This window comes from Diceros bicornis, chromosome 18, assembly GCF_020826845.1.
Source record: "Diceros bicornis minor isolate mBicDic1 chromosome 18, mDicBic1.mat.cur, whole genome shotgun sequence".
Taxonomy (NCBI): Eukaryota; Metazoa; Chordata; class Mammalia; order Perissodactyla; family Rhinocerotidae; genus Diceros; species Diceros bicornis.
This window is the reverse complement of record NC_080757.1, coordinates 58,254,799-58,275,324: the sequence shown is the minus strand read 5'-3', so window position 1 is coordinate 58,275,324 and position 20,526 is coordinate 58,254,799. Positions and strand designations below refer to the sequence as shown.

The following is a 20,526-nucleotide window of genomic DNA, read 5'->3' as shown; positions in this document are numbered from 1 at the left end:
CACAAGCTCTTCTGGAACTATAAGATAAGATTCGTGGTACAAACTCTGTGGCTTGGATCCCACCCAAATCTGTACAAAACGATGAAAAAGAAAGAAATTTTTAAAAGAAACTGAGCTCTCCAGATTACAATATTTTCAGAAACTACTTTTTAAGAAAAACCCACCCTCCCCCCTCAGTCATACACATTTAAACGTAAAAAAGTGAACTGATGAGAAAAGAGCAACAGTCATAACACTTCCTGAGAAAGGCTCAAGAAACTACATGAAGGTACCATACTTCCTGCAACCCTGGCAGCAGGCAGCCCTTCCTGACTAACGCAAGACCTCAACCCAAGTAAGGGAAATGAGTGTGAATTCCCGTAGGTTACAAAAGACCAACGGCCCGCTGAACTCCCACAAGAAGTCCGGCACGAGAGGCCAGGCCTGCCAGTATTTGGCTACATGCTGGGCAGAAGACTCTCCTCTTGGCTTGCTCAAAAGGAAGCAGATTACATCAAGGGGCCAGAAATCTAAAATATATGTACAGCCCACAATACACCTCGGGCAGCCAAATACATCAGGCGTATCAAAGTGCCTGACGAGAACCAATCACATGTTCTACTAATACAAAGCTTCCACCAGCCTGACTTCCCAGCAGCCCTGAAATCGACACGTTTACATTAATCAGATCACATGTTTACCAGGGGATTATCTATCAGAACACTTTAGTCCCAGGCTAGTTTCTGTCTGTGTATGAGGACACAACTGAGGGACCCAGCCTCATTCATCACCAGCTGCAATGTGCTCAGGGGATACTCACGCTAGTATTAACTTAATAAAGCTACACTTAAAAAGTCAGCCAGTTGCAACTCTTACTTTAATTCCCTACAAGATCAAATCTGAATTATTTGGGGAAATTATGCTTTGATTCTAAATATCCCCCTCCCATCCATTCTACTGCTATAAATAAACAAAGAGCTGGTTCTACTAAACTCTGTGAGTAAGGAAGACTGGGTCCCAGCTTCAGAAAAGTCATAGAAAAAGTAATTTCTGGAAATCTGGTGGTCCCTCAAGTAGAAACTACCAACAAGTTGAACAGGAGTACGTGGATTTGCCATAACACCATAAGAAAATCTAACTGAAGGAAGAATCTGCTGGTTGTCTGTTTCTCTCTTATAACTCAGGAAAGTTAGGACCCTCCCCTCACCTCTCCTCCAACATGTGAAAATGCACATATACACACCTAGAACAGAGAAAATAGGACTTGAGTTTCAAAAATAAAGACTTTTCTGTACATATAGCTCAAACTGAAAATAGTTTTTTTTTAAAAAAGGAGGCCACAGAGGAAATATTTCCTTGTATGGCAGGCAAGCTCAAGAGTAGGAACTAACGCCCTCTTGACACATTTCCCACTAGCCCTCATCCACTCCAAGTAAAAATCAATTCTGTGTCATCTGATAATTCCAAAAACTATCTGAAGGTTTTGTCTCCCTCTCCTGAGCCCCAATCTGCCAGTCAACTGAATACTGAACACCACCACCTGGACGCACCTGGATACTAATTAACATGCCCCAACCTCACCTTATCATCATCCCCCAAACCTGGTCTTCTTCCTTACTCCCCGTGTTAGTGAAGCATGTCACCATCCATGCAGCCACCCAAGTCAGAAACACGACCTCCCTCCTCAGCACTCCCCCCACCCGGCCCCCGACAAAGCCCCCTGCAGAGCTGACTCTAATCCAACCCTCTCTTCTATTCCCACTGTCCCTGACTTCATATAAGCCCCCCCATCTCAGGCCCAGACCATTATGAAAAGAAACTATACACAAAAACTCAGAGCTTGCCTCCCTGGGTCTCAACCCAGAGGACTGGCTTGCTCCCAGTTCCTCTCTCTCCCTCCCTTCCCTACTCAGTACCCCGCCATCGGCTCCTGGAATTGGTTTGAGTACCTATGGAACCTCAGAACTGCCTTCTACTGCTGTTGCGATCATCAGCCTACATCACTCACTATACCCTACCCTGAACACCCACTCCCGCCTTCCTCACCTAGCCTACTCCTACACTCCTCCAAAATACAGTGCGGAGATCACCACTGCCGGGAAGCCTTCTGTGACTTTTAGGTGTGCCTCTTAGGTGCCGCCATGACCTTTTCTACCTTACTTTACTATTGCTGTCTGTTCATGGGTCTGAGCATCTTGCAGGTGGGGCTATGCCTTTATCTTTGTTTACTCAGTACCTAGCACAGAAGAGCAATGTTCTATGCACGCATACTGAATAAACGAATGAATCCAGCAGTCCATAATGATAATGAGTCAGATGCCTGCTTAAGAGAAAACAACAGTATTTCTAGATCACTAATTAGAAGTAATTTTAAGTGGAGTTCTCTGTCACTCTGGCTGTCTCTATAACTAAAAGGAAACCAATGCAGTAAGAGAATCTTCCCCGTCACCACCCCTCTTGCTAGCCACGTGGATGCACCAGGCCCACCAACAGTTGAGTCAGACCAGCAAGCTAAAATCTAAAATAGTTTAAGTTCATGACTACATAGAACTATTATCAATGAATCAATGATCAGAGTTACAAGAAACCACATCATTCAGGGAATGAGGAATTGGGAGGTGTGACTGAACAATGGAGAAGAAACGAAAGTCAGCAGCCAATAGAGGGTGAGTAGCTATACAGACATGAGTAACCCCAAACACCAAGGCCACAAAGAATCGGAAAAACTCTGCAAACCCAGTGAGGCAAAGAGAGAGTGAGAAGCCTCTAGCATGGCACCAATACTGGTCAAAGCCTTTGTCCCCAGCCCCAGCATAGGCACTATTCCCAAGGATTAGAAAACACAAATTTCTGACATTTATGTTTCTATGTTTGTGATTTAACTGAGTTTCTGCTTTAACTATTGACCCAAGGAAACAACTCTCTCTCTCTCCACTTAATCAAAAAGAAATATGGAGCCACACAAACCGTTTCCATTGATAATATTTACAAAAAGGACTTTGGGAAGTCAATTTAGACTATTCCCACCGCCACAATGCCCCTTTCCCCCCAAAAAAACACTCAAGAGAAATGTCTTTTTTAAAAGAATTTGTGGAGATTGCCCCAACACCCTTTAGTAATCAATTCCAATGTTAAACAATGATTAATAATGAAGTGTTTTTCGTAGAGTTTAAACACATACAGGGAAATGACAAAATTGCCTAAACATCTCATCTTTCAGGAAAAAACACTTTTTGAAACTTCAAACCAATTTTCTCAGTGGTTTGACGCCAGGACGTAGAAGTCATATGACTTCACTACCCACTAGAACGGACAGGTCTTTGCTAAGCACCAATTAAGACAACGGAGGGGCCACCTCTTCTACACCATCCCTCCCACTGGGTTCACTGATTCGAAACTTAAAGCCATTCTGATCTAGGTTTCTAAGAGTTCCGTCCTGCGCTGATTCTATCACCTTAAAGTTCCCCTAAATCAAATTTGAATGTTTGCTGAACACCATCCAACGTAAACCAATATGAAGCAAGTTCCTTTCCATACCTAGAATCAGCACACACAACTGGACCACAGATCTCTGTACCAGAAGATACAGGCCAGGAGGTCAAATCTCACCCAAGTAGCACACATAAAAATCTAAGAGAACACAAACTCTACTAAAGGATGCAGTTCTAAGTTTTTTTTTTTTTTTAAGGATCAAGTGTAAGGCTCAGTCTCTCTAAAAAGAAAACTATTTGCACACAAGAGAACTCTTTTTTTTATAATATTAGCAATAGCTGCAGGCCTCTTAAGTCAGCATGTTCTTGGCAAATGTTTACTCTGGAAGCCCACTGCCTGAACAAATTGCTTCAAAGCCTACTTCACCATTTACACAACTCACTTCAGTACTTTTCCAGAACGCAGGCCCTTTGAAAAGTGTAAAAGGGGTTTCGAGTGGTTCCTCTTTCCTTGCCTGAGTGCCACTGACTCAGGATTGCTTCACAGCCCTCCCTGGCAGGATGTGAGAAACGCTGCGTGCACAGAATCCCAGCAGGGCTGATTCACTCCCGCCAAGCCACCTCGCCGCCAGGATTACTTAAGGAAAAGACCCCTCAGAACCCAAACAGTGTCTCTCGCGACAAGACTCTCCACACTCACATCTGGGGCCCGAAGCAACACGTGAGGGCGGCCCCCCTCCCCGAGTGCACACACGCGCCTCCGTTCAGGTGTCCCCAGACAGTGGCCGGGCTCGCCCCTCGCCGCGGAGGGCGGGCAGGGCTGGGCTGCGCACCCGCCCCGGGCTGCCCGACCGCCTCTCCCCGGGGAAGGCCGGCGGGGACGCGCGCGGGGACAGCAGGGCTCGCGGCGACGCCAGGACAGGGCGGGCGCGGGGTCGGGCCGCCCCCTCACCTCCTGCGCCGGCGGTCCCGGTTCCTGCCGAGGCGGTCGGACAGGCGCCCCAGGAGCGCGGCCAGCCCGGGGCGGCCAGGCAGGAGGCCCAGCAGCCGCCTCCAGAACACCGGACCCGCCGCCGCCGCCGCCGCCATGGAGACTCGCCGCTTCCCCTTCCGCTTCCGGCGCGCGAGAACTTTATTGACAACGGCGCGCGCGGACACGGGGCGGCGCGCACGCGAGCCGTGGCGGGACGCGGCCCCGCCCCCGCAGCCTCAGTTTCCCCTCTCGGAACGGGGCGGGGAGGTGGGCGCAGCTGTGCGGCGCGCCCGGGTCCCAGGCCAGGGAGGGGCAGGGTATGGGAACCGCTCCCCGTGCCCACCCGCGGCATCCCCCTGCCTCAGCATCCATCAGTGGGGCATTACTTTTCAGGCCTCGCGGTCGAGTCCGGGCTGCACCTGATAGGCTGAGGCACCTCCCCCTAAGGTGTCAGTTAGACTTGTACAAAACTGGGTTCCCGCTGACTCACCCGACCGCGCTGAGCACGGAAAATCCCCACCAGATTGAGGCGAGACCGTTTATCACCATGTCAGCCCCGGGACCTGCAGCTCTTTGGCGCAGAGTAGCCCAACCCATCTATGTGCAGTGACTGAAGACCCCTCCATCCTCCCGATGCGTCCATATACACGCACTGTAACGGGCCCTGGAATGTATGGTCCTATGGCCCAAGAAGCTGAAGGAGCTCATCCCTATAGCCAGGAACGCTTTTTGTAGCTAATTTTAAAAAGGAAAATGTTGCAGTATTCTGAGAGGCAGGAGAGATGGCTCTGATCTGTAACATGTGGCTCCTTGGCAGACCCACATGGACTGGGAATTGGAACATGGTGAAGCTGTAGGAGGTAATCATATCCTACTTATCCCAGGGGGATATTGTGAGGCTAAAAGGATATGGCCACGCTAGAAAAAACTTTCGGAATTCTGCTTACACCAAATTATCCCAAAGAAATCAATTACCGGTTGCCTACTAGAACATTCATCTCAGCGTTGTTCGTGATATCAAAAATGTGGAAGCAATCAACAGTGGGGAAGTTGGTTAAATGAAAATGGTACATCACTATGTTGGAAGACCATGCATCCATAAAAAATTATGTTCTAGAAGAATGTTTAATGACAGTAAGTGTAAAATCCAAATTTCCAAAGAGTGGTACACTTATCTCATTTTGTTATACATTGGAAAGAGTGTGTGTGTACAGACAGACTGAAACTAAAGACACCAAAATGTTAACACTGGTTATTTGGTGCTATTCAAGAATTTCCAAATTGTTTACAATCATTGAATATTTCAGATTGATTTTAATTTTTCCTTTACATTTAGATAGCTTTACAAATAAAGGTGGAATTTGATTCAACTCTTCCAAGTTACAAGTGGTGAATCATCAGATTTCCTAAGTTCCAGTAACTGGAATGAGACCATCCATTGCATGGTTCCACTTTTGCACAGTGCCTGGCACGGGGTAGTTGCAGAGTCAAGTTGCTGAAGGGCTGCACCATGATGCTCAGTGGTGAGTACCACGTGGACCACAGGAGCATCCTAATCATCCTGAAAAGAGCTGGCAACTTCTTTTTTTTTCCATGTGATGCTTTGCTGGTGAGGTATGAAGTGACACAAGCAACCTGTTGTACGGTACCACTGCTAATTTCTGATCTAAAATAAATTGTAGTGACACACTGTGATATTGATAGCAAGGTAAGTTAAGCTAATAAGTATTTACATTAAGTATAAACAGTAGGCAATGACCCATCCCTTCTGAAGCCACACACGGAATGTCTCTGGCCTTCACGCCTAGTTTAAAACAGTCAGAGCTGCAACCCAAGTGAGGCAACCATGACCTTGCCCTAGGACACGCACATTTAGAGGTTGCAAAAATTTTAAATAATGGTTTTCAGAGATTGAGCAATTTTTTAAATGGTTATATTTACATGATGACAGCACAAACACTCTTTCCACCAGGAGGAATCTTTTACCTGGGCTAGTTGGGGAGAATAAGTAGGGGAAATAAGACCTGCTCAGATAACACAGGTGACCCAGAGAGTCTGCCTGGGAGCTCCCAAGGAGAGCAGGCAGTCTGGAGCAGACTCTACTACTGTTGCTGAGGGTTCTCGATTCACACCTTGAAGACCCTGGACGAGAAAGCCTCCATCCTCCAAGACCCCCTGGCGGCTCGGAAGCCCATCCGCTGAGTCCCCCTCACTCTCCTGCCGTCACCCACTGCCTTCTCGTTAGTCTGCCTGCTCCTTCCCAAACCGGAGATGCCAGGGTTAGAATGACAGGGTCGATGGGACTGATGACAGAGATCATGTCTTCCCAAACGGAAAAGGAAACCCATTCATTAGAAGGAGAGTTGACGTCAAGGAGTGGTGGGCTGCTGCCCCTGATAGCGAGGCTGCTCTCCCAGGCAGGAAACACCAGGAAATCCTGAGCCAAAGCCCGGGCCCCACTGTCTGTGATTCACTCCCTGAACCAAAAATCCTGCCAATTTAAGAGGAAGGCCCCTCCTCCCCCAGCCTCCTGTGTGAGCGAGGGTCTCTCCCAAACACAGCACTGTTAGCAAACTCAAGGGGGAGGAAGAGGCTGGCCAGCCCATCTTCTGCCTCAGCAATGAGAAACTCTCCCATGTCAGTTTGACATAGGGGCTGATCAGCTGTTTCTGAGGACCATGATCTTGTTTTATAGGGAAGGTAGCCTAGGTACTAAGGATGGGATGGAACCAGCCTTGGGACCACTGCCTGCCTCTCCCTCCATTCTTCCACTTAGTCACCCCTGGCTTCACCAGCCCGGCCTTTTTTCAACCCCTCAAACTCCCCCTGCACGTTGCCGGCTTAGGATCTTTGCGTTAGCTGTTCCGTCTGCTTACAAACGTATTCCTTCAGCTTCTCTCATCCTTCCAAGTTCTGCCCTTCCCCTAGAAATGCCTTCCCAGCCCCATAACAGGATTGTGTTTTCTTCCTATTACTTACTGTGATCTAATCTTATTTATTGGTTTATTGTTGTGTGTTTTGTCTCCCTGCCCTGCTACAATGTGAGCCCATAGAGCCTTACGTGCTCTGAGCACCCTAAATAGGACCTGGCACCAGAGGCAGGCTCCGTCAACACTGGTTTAACAAATGCACACATAGCAGAAGGTGCTGAACTCCACAGCCCCCCAGCTGCAGAGGGAGCCACCCGGGTTGTGCTTTTCCACCGAGGGTGGGAGCAACGATCGCTAGGCCTCCTGGGAGTTTAGTGACCTGCTGCCACAGACCAGTTTGCAAACCTGGCAGCTCAGGCCAACCTTTGGCGCCTGGCTCACCTGAACCCTAGGTCTCCTTTCAGGCCGCCAGTCCCCTTCCTGCCTCCATTCTCCCTCAGATATGTTCTCCCTGCTGAGCTGTTACTCTGATCTTTTCCAGTCCTTGATTCTCTTTCCCCCAACATTAAGACCTGACCCCAGCCCTCCCTGGCTAAGGCAGGCTTCTGTTCCCTCAGAGCAGGGGTTGGCAAACATTTTACTTAAAGGGCCCAATAGTAACTACTTTACACTGTGGGCCAGATGGTCTTGGCAATTACTCAACTCGTGCAAAAACAGCCACAAGCAATAGGAATGAGCACAGCTGTATTTCCAATAAAACTGTATTTACAAAAAGAGTCCACCAGCCCATGCAGCATAGTTTGCCCACTTCTGCTTTAGAAAACTGTGTACCTGGCACGGGCCCTACTCGGCCTGTATGGCCCTGAAACTGGGAGGGATGAAGTCTTCTGCAACCAGGGGCCTGAGCCGGCTAGAGCTGTGGGGCAGCCCAGAGGAGATGAGGGTTGTGAAGAACAAATTCGACAAGCACTGAAGCTCAAATCAGCAACCTCACCAGTAGGGGTGGGGAGCCAGTCAATGATCCTGCGTTTATCATTTAAACTTTTCAATGTCGAAAATCTCATCATCTGTAAAACAAAACACCTATTGCTCAATGGTTCCTTTGCCACAGAGAGGCCCAGGATAATCTGGCGTTTCGTCAACAAGACGCCAGAGCCTAAATTTCTGGAAATGCCTCCTGGGCAGAGTGTCCTGGTTTGTTTCTCCGTCGCTAGTGAGAGATAAATGCAGCTCTCAGTTTCAGGGGAATCGCAGCCTCCTGTGGCATGGCAGGCAGCCAGCGCCACCCCAGCGAGGAGCTGCACGCCTCCTCCTGATCCAGTGGCCCAGAGCGTGGGGAAACACGGAAACACGGCGGCCCGTGGCCAGTTATGTCCTAGGGAATCCCGGGCTCCCCGGGCCCTGCTCGCGCGGCCAAGCCGAGGGCTGGGGGGCTCTCCGGCAGAACCCCATCCTGCCGCCCCCTTCCCCTGCTTCTCCCTGCTCAGCCCCCAAGGTGAATTGAAGTGAGAGGCTGAGGTGCCCTGGAGCTGGCATCCTAATCTCATGCAGAGCAAATCTTGCTTGAGAGGAGACCGAATCAGACCAGGCCCAGGCAGGGCCCAGGCCTGATTTATTTCCAGTCTCCTGGAATTCAGGAAAGAGACTCAAAATAAATCCCCCAAAGTCAATTGCCCTCTTGCCCTTTAGCCTTGCGAGGGGGAGGTGGGAGGCCAGAGGCCAGGTAGAGTTGCTGCCTCAATGCCTGCAGCTCTTGGCGGGGAGGAGAAGGCAGCCTCGGGGATGGGCCGTGCTGAGCTGGAGAGCTCATGTCCCATCTAAAGGGCCAGCGGAGACGTGCCAAAATGCAGGCCTGCTGCTGTCAGATGGCTGATTTTTCCAAAGAAAGCCCCCAATTCAGACATGGATGAGAAATTTCCAGATCTTTAAATGTTGTCTCAATTTTTTTTAAATTTTTTAAATACAGGTCAACCAATGCATCTATGGGCTGTATGCAGCCTGCAGCTGACCACTTCGCACGCAACTTCTGGCCTATAAAAAAGTGTCCCAGGTGCCACAGGAGGACAGGGTAATAGCAGAAGACACAATTCACCTGTTTGTACCATTTGAACACTGAAACGCAGGACTGTATTACCCATTCCTAAAACACATTTTAAGTTTACAAAGTTCCAGAAGTCAGAGAATGTGCCTGCCTCACTCCCCGCCCTCCCTGGGTAGAATATTCTCATCTTAGCTCGTAGCTGCCTGAGATGGAGCATGGAAGCAGGGAGCTAAGGCCCTTAGTGGGTGGGAGGGAGAGCAAGGCAGAAGTGAGTGGTGGGAAAGATGTTTGGGGGCAGAGCCCAGGCACCCTGGTGCTGGTGTGTGCCCAGCCTGGCTGGGCTTGCTCCTAGCACCTACAGGCTGGGGACTTGGGGTGGTCAGGTGACCTCTCCATACCTCAGCTTCCCATTAGACTGTGCATGTCACTTCCTCAGGGAATCCCCTCGGATGTCCCCCCAATAGATTAGGTCTCCCCATAATATGCTCACACAGCACCCGGGGATTTCTCCTTTACAGTACTTAGTGCAGTCAAAATTAACTAAGCACGACATTAATTGTGGGAGAATCTTGTCCTTCTGGAAAGAATCTAAGCTCCATGAGGGCCCAGACTGATAAATTCTTTTTTTTTTTTTTATAATTTTATTTATTTATTTTCCCCCAAAGCCCCAGTAGATAGTTGTATGTCATAGCTGCACATCCTTCTAGTTGCTGTACATGGGACGCGGCCTCAGCATGGCCAGAGAAGCAGTGCGTTGGTGCGTGCCCGGGGTCTGAACCCGGGCCGCCAGCAGCAGAGCACACGCACTTAACCGCTAAGCCATGGGGCCGGCCCCAGACTGATAAATTCTAAGCACCCAGCTCAGTCTCTGACACACAGTAGATGCTCAATAATTATCTCTTAAATGTATGAATGAATGAATGAATGGTTTTGCAAAATAAGTCTTGCAGGAGCAAGAAGTGACTTGGGGTGGGTCCACCTACCTCAGAAATCTGGACTGCAACCAGCATTTTGTTTAAAATTCTAGGGGCTTAAGAAATCCCAGGAAGGGGGCAGCTCGTGTATCCCGGGTTAGGAAACTCGGACCCACATCCATGTGAGGCCGGGTGAGTGCAGCATGTGCAGGGGAGGAGAGGGAAGGAATGGCATGGGAGAGCCACCCCACTGGCACACCTCAGAATCTCACCTCTGTCCCTGATGGAGAGTCCCGCCTCCCACTCCTTCCGACCCACTTCGCCATTGCAGCTGGTTTAGGACCCAGGGAGCCAGGGAGAGGGTACGCCATTTTCCCTTTGAACTTGCCCAAGAATCAGTGTATGACAAAGTGCGTGCCAATGGGTGCTTCACAAAGCAGAGGAGCCAGGGACCTTCCCAGTGTGTCACACACCTGGATGGGGGACTGAGGAGGTCCTCGTGGAGACCCCACCACTGCAGGAAGCTGCGTGCAGGCCGTGGACGGTCAGTTTAGATGCGACATGCACACACAGCTCAGTGGGGAACAGCACCTGACGCAAGAGCCCCACTGGTCAGGGGCTCCCGGCTGCCTTGCTCCCACAACCAGCCGTCTGGTTTATTGTCAGGAAAGCCAAACAACTGCATCCCCCCGGTCCCCCACCAGCCCTCGGCTCTCCAAGGGCGTCTGGAGCCCAGGGCACGTCTCCTGGGAGCCAGCCTCACCGCTCGCCCCCCTCGCTGGGCTCTCCTCCTGGGCACTGCTACTTTAGCTCCAGGCACCGGGCCAGGCCTTATTTGCATTGCAGCCCAGATGGTTCACCACAGCCTCGCTTCCCAGAACTGCCCGCTACCCTGGTGTCTGTTCCCGGGTGCAGGCGCGGGCATAGCGGCTGCTTCAGGGTGAATAGGGACTATTCCCATCCCCGCCCTGGACAGAGCAGGATTTGTTGGTTTGGGGTCAGGGGAGATAATTGGCTGGAAGCTAACTCCCCTCACTCTCTACCCTCCAACTCAGAACTTGGAACAGATGTGGATTCCTCTTAGAGCTGGTGGGAGGAAACCGCTCTCCTCCCAGATGTATCCCACACACTTCATATTTTCTGCGCCCTCTTCGAGTCACCCCCACCACCACCTCCCAGACCCCCTCTGTGGGTGGAGAAATGGGCGCCCCAGCACAGGGGTCTCGAGCTCAGGCCCAGCCCCACCCCCAGAGGGAATGAGGAATCTGAGAAGGCAGGGTGGGTGGATGAGTGGGTAGGTGGGTTGGTAAAGTGTTTTCTTTCCCCTCCCTCCATACTTTTTCTGGGAAATGCCAGAGGCTGGCTGGGCCTGGAATGTCAGGCTTGAAAGAACTCCTCCACTGCTCACAGACATCTGAGCCACAAACCTTTTCATTAGCTCCGGGGCCCCTCCCGGCAGGAACAAAGGCCTACAAACTGGAATGCAGCTTCCAGGCCACAGGCCATTGTCCTGGCCTCCCTGGCCTGCCCCTCAGAATTGTCTAAAGCAGGAAAGAGAGAGATCAGGGTCAACTTGGTATTCGACCCGACCCCCGAACTTTGCCCCCTGCACTGGAAAGGTCATCTCCCCCATAGCCCTCCACCAGCATTGCCGCCGCCCCCCGCCGTCAGTCCTGGTGGGCAGGGGCTTCAGCTAAGAGGGGCTGAGATTCACGGAGCTGGGCTCCTGAGGAAGTCCAGCCCTGGGAGAGCCACACTGGGGCAGCAGAGGGCAGGGCTTCAAGAGGTCCGGTGAGACACAAGCCCCCAACATATTCTCCAAATTGGCCAAGAGAAAGGGGGGCAGGAGGGGAGAGGCCTCACTGCCTCCTGCCCCTCTTCTTTAACCACCAGCCCTGGACTAGAAGCTCCAGAGGGAAGGAACCAGATTCTTTTCCCACCACTGTGTCCCCAGGCCTGGCCTACTAACTGGCACATGGTAGAAGCACAATCAATGTGGAATAAGTAATATCAGGCCACTGGGCAGTCAGACCCAGGCTGCCTCCCCGTGCCGTAGAAAGCCCACCAGTCTTGAAGAAGGAAGGAGGCCTTGGACTTGGGTTGAGCAACTCTGTGGTCTGAGGCCAGTCTCCTAACCCATCTGGCTGCAAACACAGCCACCGAACAATGGCAACCTTAGCGCCCGCCCCCCACCCCCCCACCCCCCGGCTGGCCAGGGGACAGGAGATCATCCATGCAAGTATGGGACCTTATGCTCACCCAGCCCCGCCATAGCTTCCCGCGACCACCCTACAGGCACCAGGGTTCCCATCTGTGAAGTTTGGGGAAGAGCTCATCATCTGTCACACACCATGAGTAAGTGGAGCCCCATAGGCAGCTGAAACCACTGTGTACTTCCCCTCCATCATGAATGAATATCTCTATTATCTTTATGACCAAGCATCTTTGCCTGGAAATGGGATTCTGACTTCATAGAAATTCTGCAAAGGGAGAGATTAGGAAAAGGCGGTCTCCTAAATCCCTTAGCCAGGAAGACAGTGGAGAGGGACAGAGGGGCCAGAACTCTCCTTGAGACCTCAGCAGACAGGGAAGGTGAGAGACAGCACTGCCTCAGGTCAGCCCTGGTTTGGGTGTCTCTCTTGCCTGGAGGTGGGTCCCTGGGAATGTGCCCTGTATTGGCCTCATGTCTCCTCCCCGACTTTTCCAGCAAAATTTGAGTCCTCACTCCCTTTTGCCTTCAGATTAGCAGGCCTAATAATCTCCACCAGACCACCCACGGGGCTTCCACACCCTCTGTCCCATCCTTACAGCCACTCCTGAGCCCTGCAGGAGGAAATCAAAAGCTGCTCCAGAAGAAAGTAGTGGGTGGTATCTAAACATGATGGAAAACAGAAGTCAGGGCCGGCCCCGTGGCTTAGCGGTTAAGTGCGCGCACTCCGCTGCTGGCGGCCCGGGTTCGGATCCCGGGCGCGCACCGACCCACTGCTTCTCCGGCCGTGCTGAGGCCGCGTCCCACATACAGCAACTAGAAGGATGTGCAGCTATGACATACAGCTATCTACTGGGGCTTTGGGGGAAAAAAATAGGAGGAGGATTGGCAGTGGATGTTAGCTCAGAGCCGGTCTTCCTCAGCAAAAAAAAAGAGGAGGATTAGCATGGGTGTTAGCTCAGGGCTGATCTTCCTCACAAAAAAAAAAAAAAAGAAGTCAACACAATCTCTTAAAGTTTCATTGAGTACTTTGTATGTGCCAGGTTCTAGGCTTATAAAGAAAAAATCAAATATAGTTGGTTTCCTCAAGGTTCTCACTGGACAAGTAGCCAGAGCATGTTAGTCAATGTGGAAAGAGGTACCCTGGAAGTTTAGACTGCATCTCTGCCAAATCTTAAAGGAAAAGTAGAAAACGGCCAAGGTGTAGAAGGTAGTTCTACCGAGGGAAGAGAACATGCACAGACCCAGGCCCAGGGAACGTTCTGGAGACAGCCTGGAGCTCCACCGTAGCTGGAGCATGAGATGTCAGTAGGCCAGTGGCAGCTGATGAAGTCGGGATGGAGCAGAGAGCCTTAGACACACAGTCTCTGAGAGGTTTGGATCATCCCAAAGGCAACAGATAACCCCTGGAGATAGTAGAAAGCCGAAGGGAAACTGGATGGCTGGCTGAACTGTTTGAAGACAAGCAGCTTTTTGGAATGTGTCTTATATAGGAGATATATAGCTCTCCAAAACACAAAGCCATTCATGGCCACATCCATTCCCTAGTAGCCCAGGCTGCAGCAGCTCAGCTATCCCTCCTCTCCCTCCCCAAAGACTCCTCAGTGCTTTCAAAATAACTATAGCTAACATGCATTGAGCATTTGATAAGTGCAAGGCACCATTCTAAGCATTTGCATGCATTAGCTCCTTTAGTCCTCACAACAACCGGATGAGGTAGCTACTATTGTCAGCCCATTTTACAAAGAAGGAAACTGAGGCACAGCTGGGGAAGTGAGCTGCTCAAAGTCATAAAGCTCCTGGGTGGTGGAGCCCGGACAGCAGTTCAGTCCCCTGAGTCAATATGCAGGGAGCCCAGCCCACCTTCCCACTGAATGCCCTGACTGACCTTTTCCGGCAGGGGCAGCCCCTTTTGGGGCCCTGGGCATGCCTGCTGACCCTGCCCCTCCTCTCTGTTCTTGAAGTCATCCCTGTACTCTTGGGCCCACTCTAAGCTCACCGCTAGCCACGCAGACTTTGCCGCTGGTCTTCTGCAGAGCCCAGGCTCACTTGGGTACCATGCTGTTGACATCAGGACTTACCTGTTTCAGAGGTATGAGTCTCTCCAATCAGATTGGGATTCCTGGAGCACCAGGGCTATTTCTTCCTCCTTATCTCTCCCCCTGTTTCAAACTCCACTACCTCCCAAAAATGAACTATCACAGCCTCCGAGGATGGTAATGACAACCACCCCTTTCTCCTGGCACTCATCATTTGGGGGTCCCATGTCTCTTGCCTCACCAGTCTCCCTGCAGGATTCACCCGGCACTTCTGTCTTTCCAGCACTTCGCCCCGTGCCTGGCAAAAGCAGGCACTCAATGAGGGTTTGTGGAATGGATGAATGAACCTGACTTGTGTCAGAGCATTACAATTTACAAAGCACTTTCTCATCCATTAACTTGAGGGCTATTCCTTGTGAGTCTTCCCTGTCCTCCATGGGGCTCAGCACAGAAGTGTATGGTCATGGCGCAGCCTCCTAATAATCAATGGATGAGAAAAAGAATGAACTCCTGATTATAGAGAGAAGGAGAATCCATTTCATTAGCCGCAAGCACCTTGAGGGCAAAGACCGGGTCTTATTCATCATTATATTTCAATGCCCAGCACAATGCCTGGTATATAGAGTCCAATATTTGTGAAATGTGTTGAATAAATCAATTTCCCCCTCTGCAGAAGTAACAAGAAGTGACAAATTTCCTCCTTACTACTGCTATCCTAATAGAATCCAAAGGGAGAATTGGACTGAATTGCTTCCATTTCTAGCACACTTTGACATGCAGAATCTTTTCTTATTTTTTTTAATCTCAGATCTCTGACAGGAAAAGGTTATTCCTATTTTACAGATGGCAAAACTAAATCCCAGAGAGGCTGGATGTCCTGCCCAAATCTCACTTAGTACCCCTGACATCTGCAGGGGAGAGAAGTGATGGCACAGATTGAAGACACAGTGGCAAAGGCAGTGAGGTGCCTGTTGGCTCCCCGAGAAGCAAAGGAGCTGGGTCTCCAAGTTCTAAACTCCCAAGCTGCCTGTTGTCTGCATCTCACCCTTCCTTTCCCACTTGTTATCTTCAGTCATGTGGCATCTGGGAAGAAGGTAGGGCCCAAAGCCCACAGCCCCTTCGTCCTGAGAGGTAACCATCTCAGTGCCACTTAAGCCGGTTCCCAGGTGTCTCCAGCACCCCACTGCCTGTTTGGGGACAGATTGCAAAACTTTCCATCTTTCATAAAGCTGGCCCTGGTTAGCCCAAACCACCCACAGCCGTGACAACTTGACCAAGAGCAAATCCACCACTCACCTCAGTCACCTCCTCTTCCTATGCCCCGAAAGAGATCAGACCCCCAACACTCAGAGGTAAGAGGGGCCACATTCTAGGTGGTGGTGGGCCATCTGGAAGTGAGCTAAACTCCTGAGAACTGCTTTCTGGAAATCCTCCCCTGCTGTACTTTTATTCCCAGGTCTAATTTCAGACGGTGATGTGAATTCTCTTCTTTGGTCCCTTGAGTACGTCCCCCGCCCCAGCTCCTGAGCCAGCATCCCCACCGCCCCCTCGCCCCCTCGGGCTGGTTCCCATTCCAGGGCTTGAGGGGAGCAGCACTGAACTACACTCCATCTGCTAGACCCCAGGGCGCCCTCTAGCGGACGCGGGGCGCGGGATGGGGCCCTGGGTCGCCCTCGGGCTGGTCCCGCTGCGTAAGAGCACCTGGCCCACGGAGGTTTGGAGACTCAGATGTATGAGAGCGGTGGTTGGTTGTTTTCGCTTTTTTGGTGGTGGGAGGCGGCACTCGTGTCAGCGAAGGCAAAGAACCTGGCAGCGGGCCGATGGGCTGAGGCCGGACAGCTGCCATGCAGGATGCGTCCCCTCTATCCCTGGGACTCCCGGCCTCGCTTCGGAGATATGTCCACAGGTGACTGTCGCGCCCCCCTCCAGCTCCCAGGTTCGGCCCCAGTTTCGTGGCCCGGTTTTGGGGTGTCCCCAGTTCCCTTGCGGCAGGCCCGGGCCTCCTGGGGCCGCGGTCTGGACCACGGGCGGACCCGGGGTGGGGGCAGCGGCGAGGGGGTGTCCCCGCGAAGTCCGAGAAAAAGGGATGGGGAGCCGGGAGCTTCTCCCGCTCTGCCTCCTGGAACTGCCGGCGCTCCGGGAGCGGCGCCCCCGCCTCTGCCAGAAACTGGCCTTCTTAGAAGGGAGGGGGGAAAGTGTGAATGAGAAGTTGGGGGCGGAGCGCGCGCGGGGGAGGGGCCGCTGCCAGGAACGCGCCGCCGGGGCTGGCGCCGCGCCCGCCGGCCGCCCGGGCCGCCTCGCGTCGCGCTTTGTCTCCGCGCGCGTCTCTGCGGGTCCCTGGCCCTGCCCGCGGCCCGCCCTCGGCCGCCCGCGGCCCCTCCCTCGCCCTCCGCGCGCAGCCTTTCATTGCTGCGAGTAGTGACTAAACATTACAAGAAGGCCGGCCGCGCAGTTCCAGGAATCGGGGGGCGGGGCGCGGCGGCCTCGTATATACCCGCGAGCGCGGCCTCCGCGGCGGCTCCGACTCGGACTCCCCGCGCCGCCGCCGTCGCCACCGCCGCGACTCCGGCCCCGGACGCCGCCCGCCGGGCCCAGCTCCCGCCGCAGCCCCTCGCCTCGCCCCCGCCCGGCCGGCCCAGGGGCGCGCAGGGGGCAGGGCGGGTGCCCCGGCGAAGCCCGAGGGACGCGCGCGCGAGGGCCCCTTTGTGGACTTCACGGCCGCCAACATCTGGGCTCAGCGGGGGCCACCGCTGGCCGCCGCGCCCCCGTCTCGCCTTGGGGACCTTAGGAGGCGCAGCCACAGGGCCGAAGACTTCAGTTTGGGACCAGGTAGGAAAGAGGGGCACGCCATGGAGGGAGCGGGCCCTCGCTAGTCCCGGGAGCTTTTCCCCGTTTCCCCTCCCCTTCCCGGGTCATTCCCGGCAGAGAGGGAACGAGGTAGGGGGCAGAGCGGATGGAAGCCGGAGATCCCAGGTTCCCGGAATACCCAGGCTGGGGCCCTTGGGCTTCTCATGTCCCCTCCCTACCCCCCATGCCTCGGATTTCTCTTTCCGTCCCCGCCGCCCGGGGCCACCGGACTGAGCGGCGCCCAGAGCGTCCCGGGGGCCCTTCTCCCGCTCCCCGCCCCGGCCACGCTCCTGGAGATCCAACTTCCGCGCCTGAGTTTCCCACTCGGCGCCCTCCCAGTGCGCGCGGGGGAAGGGGCTGCCTGGGGCCACCCCGCCGGCGGGGCGGGGGCTGGGCGGACTCTGCGGGGTCCCGGGTCGGAATGAGGGCCCAGGCGAGGGCTTTCGGGGCAGTGGGGTGTCCTGGCCGCTCGGCGGAGGCAGGGGAGCCGGGGTGGGCCGGGCACGCTGAAGAGTTCCGGGCGCTCACGCGGCGTGCGCCTTCTTCCCCGCAGCCCCCCGGGATGCGGTAGCGGCCGCTGTGCGGAGGCCGCCGAGCAGCTGCAGCCGCCGCCGCGCAGATCCACGCTGGCTCCGTGCGCCATGGTCACCCACAGCAAGTTTCCCGCCGCCGGGATGAGCCGCCCCCTGGACACCAGCCTGCGCCTCAAGACCTTCAGCTCCAAGAGCGAGTACCAGCTGGTGGTGAACGCAGTGCGCAAGCTGCAGGAGAGCGGCTTCTACTGGAGCGCCGTGACGGGCGGCGAGGCGAACTTGCTGCTCAGCGCCGAGCCCGCCGGCACCTTCCTCATCCGCGACAGCTCTGACCAGCGCCACTTCTTCACGCTCAGCGTCAAGACCCAGTCGGGGACCAAGAACCTGCGCATCCAGTGCGAAGGGGGCAGCTTCTCGCTGCAGAGCGATCCCCGGAGCACGCAGCCGGTGCCACGCTTCGACTGCGTGCTCAAGCTGGTGCATCACTACATGCCGCCCCCGGGCGCCCCCTCCTTCCCCTCTCCGCCGACTGAACCCTCCTCCTCGCCCTCCTCCGAGGTACCGGAGCAGCCGCCAGCCCAGCCGCTCCCGGGGAACCCCCCCAGGAGAGCCTATTACATCTACTCGGGGGGCGAGAAGATCCCTCTGGTGTTGAGCCGGCCCCTCTCCTCCAACGTGGCCACTCTCCAACATCTCTGTCGGAAGACGGTCAACGGCCACCTGGACTCCTATGAGAAAGTCACCCAGCTGCCTGGACCCATTCGGGAGTTCCTGGACCAGTACGATGCCCCGCTTTAAAGAGAGCAAAGGGCAGGGGTCAGGCGAGGGGCCTGGGTCCCCTCCTGCGTGGCACATGGCACAAGCACAAGCACCCAGCCGTGAGGGTCCTGCAGCTCTGGGTGAACCAGCGGGTGGACAGGCCCCTCCCTCCCACCCTTCCCCCTGCAGAATGGGGCAAGCGGGACCTGGAATGTGTTTGAGGGAAGGGAGAGTGCCACCTGAACGCCCCTCCCCCCTCCAGCTTCTCCGGAGGGAGGAGCCAGCTGGCCTGGTGGGACAGCAGCAAGGACAGCAGTGGATTCTCCTCTCTTCGCTTCCTCCCCCCCCTGCACTTCCAAACAGGGGACACTGCGGAGGGTTGAACTATGAGAACTGCCGGGGAATCTTCAAACTTTCCAGCGGAACTTGTTTGCTCTTTTGATTTGGTTTAAAACGAAGCTTTAAACCTGAGCAGGTGTCGGGCCTGGGAAAAGGTGACGAGTGAGGGCGCCTTAGGGGCGTCAGGGCTGCAGGCTGGCCAAGGAAATGGCCACTCCCACCGCCCAGCCCAGGTGAGGAGGGTGGCTGCTTGCTCCTCCCCTGGCTCTGGGGAGAAGGGCAAGGGGTGACCTGAAGGGGACCATTCTGCTCCCCCTCCTACTCCCCCTTGAGACAGCCACTGGAAACACAGGTCCTAGAGTTCATCTAGTGCCTGAGAGCCCAGGGCCCTTCCCCCGTTTTAAGGGGGAAGTGGCATTTGGAGGGGGATGGACGAGCTGGTCAATTGTTCTTTCCCCACCCATTCTATACCTTCCAGCACCTGCAGGGTAGGGAGAGGGTGGAGGAGATAGCCATCGTCGACCCCAGACAGAGAAGATGGGGGATTCTACTTTGTGCCTCTTGACTATGTCTGGCTAGGAGATTTCGCCTTAAATGTTCCCTGTCCCATGGATAGGGACTGGCACACAGAAGCCACACACTCAGCCAATCCAGACAGAGGCCAAGGGATTCTCGGAGGGCATGCAGCGGGCCACTCAACCATGGCAGTGGGCAGGGGGTGGAGATAGATGGGGGGCAGAGATCCACGCCTCCCAGCTGAGTGCTGGTAGAATGCTAGCCTAGTTGGTATTGGCCAGTCACAGGGGCCTCATGGTGCCTGGGCTCTGGCCAGAGCAGAACCACCAGGTCCCACAGCCCCCCAGGCCTTGCACAGCCCTCCCTCCTCACCTGGGGTGGGGGGCACAGGCAGGAAGTCATCGAGAGGCCAGGGCCCCTGCCACCCCAGCTGCTCCCGCTCTGATAGCACTGATCAGTGAAAACTTACAGGAATGTAGCAGCGACAGAATTACCTGGAACTGTTCTTTTTTGGGGAAAACTAAACAAACACAAAGTTTTCTGTGTCAGGTATTGGGCTGGATGGGGCAGCTGTGTGGTGGGGTGTTTTTTTTCTGTTATTTTGTGGGGTTTTTTGTTTGTTTTTTAATAATGTTTACAATCTGCCTCAATTACTCTGTCTTTTATAAAGATCCCACCTCCAGTCCTCTCCCCTCCCCCCACCCAGGCCTTCGAGGCTGTTAGGAGATGCTTGAAGAACTCAACAAAATACCAGTTCAAGTCAAACTTTGCACATATTTATATTTATATTCAAAAAAGAAACATTTCAGTAATTTATAATAAAGAGCACTATTTTTTAATGAAAAACATGACTTGAGCCTTTTTCCCCACCCCCCCTTCTGTGCCTTGCTTTCTCTTTCACCCACACCCACACTCTGCATCCGAGGGGAGGAGAAAGGGAGCCACAGAGGGTGGCGGCTCTGCCCCCTTACTGCCCTGGCGCTCCTCACGGTGGAATCAAACTCGGCTTCACGTCACTGACAAGCTAAGGCAGCCACCTAAGACTGTACCGAGAGGGGTAATTCCTGCTAGTCTGA

General features: G+C 53.8%; 2 protein-coding genes across 2 annotated transcripts in view; one reads left to right on the top strand and one right to left on the bottom strand.

Moving 5' to 3' along the window:
- The window catches only part of PGS1 (phosphatidylglycerophosphate synthase 1), a 44,846-nt gene extending 33,953 nt beyond the window's left edge, over positions 1-10,893 (bottom strand). Inside the window, exons 1-3 of the mRNA XM_058562066.1 lie at positions 10,805-10,893; positions 10,481-10,539; positions 4,363-4,540 (exon numbers count right to left, since the gene is read on the bottom strand). Of these exons, the coding sequence (XP_058418049.1) occupies positions 4,363-4,540; positions 10,481-10,539; positions 10,805-10,893 (326 nt within the window). The remainder of the gene's footprint in view (positions 1-4,362; positions 4,541-10,480; positions 10,540-10,804) is intronic.
- Positions 10,894-16,818: 5,925 nt separating this feature from the next.
- On the top strand, positions 16,819-20,296 carry SOCS3 (suppressor of cytokine signaling 3). The gene is made up of 2 exons (XM_058561774.1): positions 16,819-17,285; positions 17,857-20,296. Exon 2 carries the CDS (start codon positions 17,945-17,947, stop codon positions 18,632-18,634), a length of 690 nt encoding a protein of 229 aa, XP_058417757.1. The 5' UTR covers positions 16,819-17,285; positions 17,857-17,944; the 3' UTR covers positions 18,635-20,296.
- The last annotated feature ends 230 nt before the right edge of the window (positions 20,297-20,526 follow it).